Source organism: Tilletiopsis washingtonensis (genome assembly GCF_003144115.1).
Source record: "Tilletiopsis washingtonensis strain MCA 4186 unplaced genomic scaffold FA09scaffold_30, whole genome shotgun sequence".
NCBI lineage: Eukaryota > Fungi > Basidiomycota > Exobasidiomycetes > Entylomatales > Tilletiopsis > Tilletiopsis washingtonensis.
The window spans coordinates 46,027-52,123 of NW_020312027.1; the positions used below are offsets into that span (position 1 = coordinate 46,027).

The 6,097-nt window shown below is 63.5% G+C and overlaps 2 protein-coding genes across 2 annotated transcripts; one reads left to right on the forward strand and one right to left on the reverse strand.

Moving 5' to 3' along the window:
- Positions 1-2,227: 2,227 nt before the first annotated feature.
- On the reverse strand, positions 2,228-3,449 carry FA09DRAFT_326982 (hypothetical protein; the record flags this gene model as incomplete). The annotated part of the gene is made up of 4 exons (XM_025741237.1): positions 2,228-2,897; positions 2,968-3,098; positions 3,197-3,333; positions 3,413-3,449. The coding sequence occupies 4 exons, from the start codon at positions 3,447-3,449 to the stop codon at positions 2,228-2,230; spliced, it is 975 nt and encodes a 324-aa protein (XP_025594783.1).
- Positions 3,450-4,367: 918 nt separating this feature from the next.
- FA09DRAFT_195464 (alpha/beta-hydrolase) lies at positions 4,368-5,143 on the forward strand. The gene is made up of 2 exons (XM_025739409.1): positions 4,368-4,690; positions 4,744-5,143. Exons 1-2 carry the CDS (start codon positions 4,397-4,399, stop codon positions 5,095-5,097), a joined length of 648 nt encoding a protein of 215 aa, XP_025594784.1. The 5' UTR covers positions 4,368-4,396; the 3' UTR covers positions 5,098-5,143.
- The last annotated feature ends 954 nt before the right edge of the window (positions 5,144-6,097 follow it).

The following is a 6,097-nucleotide window of genomic DNA, read 5'->3' on the forward strand; positions in this document are numbered from 1 at the left end:
AGAGTGGGGCGGCATCAGGGCCGGCGGGGGGGGACTTGGAGGGCCCAAGAAGGGGGGTGTGGTACAGGGGGGGGGCCAGAAAGGAGCAATAGCAGGGCGCCTTTGCGTTACGTGTGGGCTTCAACGCACTTGTGATTCTCTCCTGCGCTTTTCTCTCCCCCCCCCCCAGCCCTCCACTCTCGGTTGATGCAGCCTCGGCACGCCTTTCGTTGATGCGTGCTGGTAGCGGTGAGGTGAGGGCCGCGGCGGTGGTGGCGCAGAGCCAAGCGCCAGCGTGCCCCCCACACAGCGGCGGCGGGATGCGGAAGCGGCCGGCGGAGGCGCGATGTCGTGAATCGCCGTCTGGCGGCGGTGGCGTCTCGCCTCGCACGAGCTGTTCCCACGCTGTGTCTGCTCATCGCGGGCGATGGCGCTTCGTTAAGAATGGCGATGGCATGCGCCGCAGGGCGGCTTTCGAGCCGTGGGCGCTGGCTCAATGGACCCTCAAGCGAGCAAATGGGTGTGATATTCTCGTGCTTACTGGGGAAAAAGGGGTGTAAGTGCTCTGGCAGGCGCAGGAGAGTTCATCGACCGCGCTGCGTGCTGCGTGCTGCGACGACGCAACGTGGTAACGTGCGCCAGTCGTTTCATGTTTGCACCTGACGCGGGGAGCTTGCACCCTTGAAGCACCACCTACCAGCGCCGTAGAATGCCCGTCTGCTGCCTGTTGTCTCCCACCTCGATTGTGAGCCGACATTTGCCAGCCCCGCAGGTGCGTTTGCTGTCGAGCACAGCTGCAACAATGGCCACGCCTCGCCCTCGACGCTCTTTTGCCAGAAGCAGAGACACACGCCAGGGCTGTGTCTCTTGGCTCTGTCGCGCCGACACCGACGGCAGGCCATGGAGTCGCCGCTGGAGACATCTTCGCTCACAAGTAGTGGCCGCGAATGGGGGAATATACATGCCGATCATCGGCCCGTCCCTCCAAGGAGCCCATCCCGCAGCGTGCGCAGCGCGAACCCATGTTTCGCCAGCTCCTCTGAAGGGTCATACAGAGCAAGCACTGCGGCACACCTGCACTCCTTCCCGCTGCTGCCTCAGTCTAGCAAGCTCCCTCAGCCGTTCATCTCAACGCGCGCAGCGCCTCGTCGAAGCATCTTGCTCATGTAGCAAAAGCTCGCGCCTCCTCTCTCTCTCTCTCTGCTCTCCCTCACCACGCACGCTTGGCGCTTTGAAGCCTCGAGCGCACGAAAACGGGCTCAAGCTGTGTGAGCTCGGACGTTGATGTATCCGCCGTACGTCTCTGTCTGCGTCTGCGCAAGTATCCTGAGGAACACATCAGCGTGCTCTTTCTCCTTCTCGCGCTTTCGCGCCTCTTAGTCCCGTCCCCACGCACAAGCACATCTCTCTCCCGCCCTTGTCCACTGAGAGGCAAACGCAGCTGCGCCGCCATAGACGCCTGGGCACAGCTCTGTAGCAGTGCGGAACATGAAGTGACCCTTGACAAGGCTACGGCGCGAAGCTGGAAGGCAGGCGCGAAGGCGTTTGGATGGAGCGTCGTCGACAAGGGCACGTGCGCTACATCAGCGGAAGAGAGGAAGGCAAGGTAAGCCATGCGAGCCTCGCTTGTCGTTCAGAGGAGGAGGAACGGAGAGCATAGAGCGGGCAAGAGCGAGCTCATACTGAGTCCGGCGGGTGCGAGGGCAACAGTGCGCTCTGTCGACACCTGAGCAATCGTGATTTTTCTCTTTGCGCATACGCGAGCGAACGCATACACATCTTCCTCCCGCTCGTACGTGACGGGAGAAGCGGGAGAATCGCGGCGCACGAGGAGACAGACTGCCAGACTTGCGTGGCAGATGCACCGCCACGACCGGAGCAAGCGGCGCGGAAGGAGCGGAGGAGCGAGGAAAGGACACGATTGAAGCGAGCCAATGTGGTACGGCGCGACGGTGCCAGATCACAGGCGCTGCGCTTTGTCCCATCCTGACCACGCGCGAGGTGACCGTGCATCGAGTCGCACGCGGTCAGGTAAGAGAGGAGAAGACATGAGTATTTCGTGAGGGCGAAGAAGCAGGGGCGATATATGAGGCAGAGGTATGATTGGGGGGCGTCGGGGGGAGCCAAGGCAGCGCGCATTGTGTCAGGCACGGCGAAGCGCTCGTGGGCGCATTTCGAGGGGGCGCTCTGCGAAGGTGTTGGGGCAACGACGAGGGCGATGTTTCGAGATGTGGCAAGAAAGAGGCTTTCACGAGACGCCGTGATGAGCGGGAGCGTCGAGCGTCGCGACGCCATGATGAGCGGGAGCGTCGACGGTGTACGCCGGCAGCTGAGCGCCTCCCTCGTGCGGCGCAGCTTCGAGGGAAGCCTTGACGTGCACATGCGTCGACGGCTCGGATTGCTCGAGAGCATGCGCGAGAGCGGGCGCTGGGGCGGGCGAGATGGTGCTCTGCTTACTCGCGACGCCAGCTGCGTGCACTGACGTCGAGCCATGCGCCGAGGCGTCGGCCGCGTGGATGGGGCAGCTCGCCTCGCCCTCAGGCGAGGTGTCCGCCGGCGTTGAGGCAGCGATGTTGTGCGTCTGTGTGGCAGGTGCATCGCCACGCTCGATGATGCCAGCGTGCGCAGAGTCAGACTCCATCTTGACGCCCGCCTTGCGGAAGCGCCAGCCTACGAGCCCGACCAGGCCGAGCATGAAACTGGCGACGGCGACGGCGATCCAAGCGAGAGCGACGAGGGCGTACTGGCGATTAGCATATGGCTTCGCCTTGCGAACGATGGGACAAAGATCGCTTGCGAGGCGATCAGCACTGCCTGTGCCATAGGCTCTGAGCGAGTTGCACCGATCACGAAGATTGTCGTAGACGAGAGGATAGTTTGCCTGCATGAGAGCGGCGCCAAGGAGAGTGAGGAAGAAGCTTCGGATGTGCACGGAGGTGATGTCAGCAAAAGAGCCCACCAACGAAGGCAGCGCTCGAATGTCCGCACAGGAGGAAGGTAGACACTGCGAGCAGCGTGGCCATCAGCTTGCTCGGCTTGCGCCTGAGCAGCCATGCGAGCAGGGCAATTTGAGGCAGCGAAAAGAGGAAGCAGAGCCAGAATGGGATGATGAGGACCAGCTGTTTGCGGCGTGAAGCAGAAGAGCGGCCAGAGGGTCAGCTTTCTGTTAGAGGGACGACGCAGCAGAGAGGACATCCCCCCCCCCCCTTTTACGCACGTAGGGATACGTGTCGCCCTCGTCGCCATACTTCTTGCTGCCCCAGTGATACTCAAAGTCGGCGATGATGAGGTTGAGCGCGATGCCGCCTGCAGCGATGAGCAGGCAGAGGTGCAGGATGGTCGAGAGGAGCAGCGCTGGTGGAGCGAGAGAGAAGAAGCGTCAGTCATTGACCGCTGCGGAGCGAGAGACGGACGGCGCAATCGAATCACGCACTGAGCTTGAGCCGGCGGTGAGGATCGTGGAACGACATGGCAAGGCTGTGCGTTGTGCTCGCTCGCTGGCGTACGGCGCGTGTTGTGGCCTAAGCTGGGCGGATGGTGGTGGTAGAGAGGCAAGCCTGTCCGGCCTCGAGGCCCCTCCTTTTCACCGACGGCGAAGTGCTCGCCTCAAAGTGCCGCGTGGCGATGCGCGCCAAGCGGCGATCCCACCGCGCCACTTCCATCGAAGCACTCTACCTCTCGCTGCTTCTGCGCCGATGCAGCCGGCGGCGGGATCCGGCGGCTGGTGAGGTGTGCTTGCGATGCGGCCGGCGGCTCGTCTTGCGCTGGATGCGTGCGTGCGGCGGCGCTGCGGCGGCGACGGCGTGCGGTGCCTGAGCCGCTTCGTGCTACCTTTCATGCGGAGCGTCCCCTGAGGTGCCTCGCGCGGGCTGCGGGCGCGATGCGTGCTGTCCTGCGTGGCTGCTGCGGACTGCGGACTCTTTGCGGGCATGGAGCACCGCGGCTCTGCTGTGGAGAGACCCGCGCAGGAGAGGGAGAGGGGGAAGGAGGCAGAGGAGGCACACCGCGTGGAGAGCGCGAGGCTGTGCCGTGGGAATTGGAAGCACGCCGCATGCGGGGGCAAGGGAGCGGCGGCGGCGGCGGGTGCTGCGGAGGCGGCAGCGGCCAGAGGAGGCCTCCGCCGCTGCCGCCCCTCGCGCTGCAGTCAGCGAGGCGGCTGCTGCTGCGAGGCGATGCGGCGGTGCGTGCTGAGCGGCTGATGCTGTGATGAGGGAAAGGCCAAGCAAGGCGAGGCGACGTCAAGACCAGCCTGCGGCAGGCTGGCACGGCGCGCCTGTCAAAGCAAGCGTGACGCCCGGCGCGGCGCGCGCCCGATGCCGATTACGCTTTCTGCGCGTGAGCGTTGTATTCGCCGCGGTCGCGTCGCACAGACCACCTCATCACCCTGCCTTCTCACCACCATCCCCTGCCCTGCACGATGGGCTATCTGCCCTCGCTGTCCACGTGCCTCAAGTACGGCTCCACGCTCTTCCTCTCCGGCTTCTTCCTCACCGCCGGCCTGCTCTACACGTACCAGTGTGCCCTCATCTACCCCTCCTCCTTCCCCGCCGGCTCGCGCTCCGACGTCGCCACGCCCGACGAGTATGACTTGCCCTACGAGGCACTCGAGCTCCACACGCCCGACGGCGAGACACTCAGGGCCTACATGATCCCGCGCGAGGAACAGGGCAGACCGACGGTGCTCTTTCTGCACGCCAATGCCGGCAACATGGTGCGCTCCCCCTCTCTCCCCCTCTCACGCACCCGCTGACCTCGCGCGGCCAGGGTCATCGCCTGCCCCTGGCTCAAGTCTTCTACAAGAAGTACGCATGCAACATCTTCATGCTCTCCTATCGCGGCTACGGCCTCTCCACGGGCGTGCCCAACGAAAAGGGCATCCGCATTGATGCGCAGACGGCCCTGGACTGGCTGCTGAACGACGCACGCACAAAGGCGACGCGCATCGTCGCGTATGGACAGAGCATTGGCGGCGCAGTGGCGGTGGATCTGGCCAGCAGAAACGGCAAGTCGGTGAGTGGGGCGAGGCGCGAGAGCGGAGAGAGCGTTTGCAGCAAATGGCGCGGCAAGATCGCGAGGGGCAAGGGCAACGCAGGGCACGCACGTGCTGGCCCCAGCTAGACAAGGGGGGGGGCAATGTCACGCGAGAGAGGGCGGAGCGCACGAGCTGTGTGTGCCCCCTGGAAAGCCTCTTGTGTTGGCTTTGCTCTCTTTCAGCTGCGGCAAGAGGGCCTATGGCCCATCGCACGCGCGAAGAACAAAACGTGGAGCCATGCCAAGCGTGGCCATTTTCGAGTGCGAGATGGGGGCTGCGCACAAGTCCAGATTGCGCGCCTGTTTCGTGGCATGGAGGCAGCGAGGCGGCGAGGGGGTTGGGTATATCGTGCGGAAGCGGGAGAGATGAAAGAGCAAGGGAGGACGTAGCTATGCGAAAGCATGAAAACAGACGCTGCCGCGCTTTAAGCCGCTCTGCCGTGGCGCGCCTTCGCTTCTTTGTGCTCCCCGTCAGATCAACGCGCTCTCCAGATCTCCTCAACTCTCCTCCCCGTCGGGACCAACGCTGATGCGTCTCCTCCTTCCCTTTTCGCTCTCGAAACTCAGATCCACGCCTTGATCCTCGAAAACACGTGCGTCTCCTTCGTTTTCCTACTTCGCTTCTTTACAGCCTCCTCCTCTCCCCTCTCTGCGGCCGAGCGAGCGAGACAGAGTGGGGAACGAGAAAGACAGACTGACGCCTCCTTTTCCTCCCCTTTTGGCCCCACAAAATTCCAACGTCGTGCAGATTCTTGAGCGTGAGTAAGCCAACCCTCTCCTTTGCCATTCCTCCCACCTGCCCGCTTCTCCTTTCGCTGCCGCACGAAACGCCACGGACGCACGCCGCACGACTAAGCACGAATAGAATGCGTCATTGCTCGGCGCTTCTCGAAGCACGGCGCACGTTTGCGTCACGACCGCCTTGCTGCTTGCTGCTTTCCCACTCTCGCGCTCTGCTCACGCTTCCTGCCCTCTTCTCCTGTTCCACACGCTCTCTCTCGCCATCTTTTCCTCATCGGCCTCATCTGCGACGCTTCCTCGCTCTTCACTCTTCGCTCTTCGACCTCTTCCTTCCTTCTCGTCATCT

Coding starts and splice junctions, on each gene's coding strand:
- FA09DRAFT_195464 (XM_025739409.1), top strand. CDS start 4,397: ATGGGCTATCTGCCCTCGCTGTCCACGTGCCTCAAGTACGGCTCCACG. Junction 4,691..4,743: donor ACGCCAATGCCGGCAACATG/GTGCGCTCCCCC, acceptor TCGCGCGGCCAG/GGTCATCGCCTGCCCCTGGC.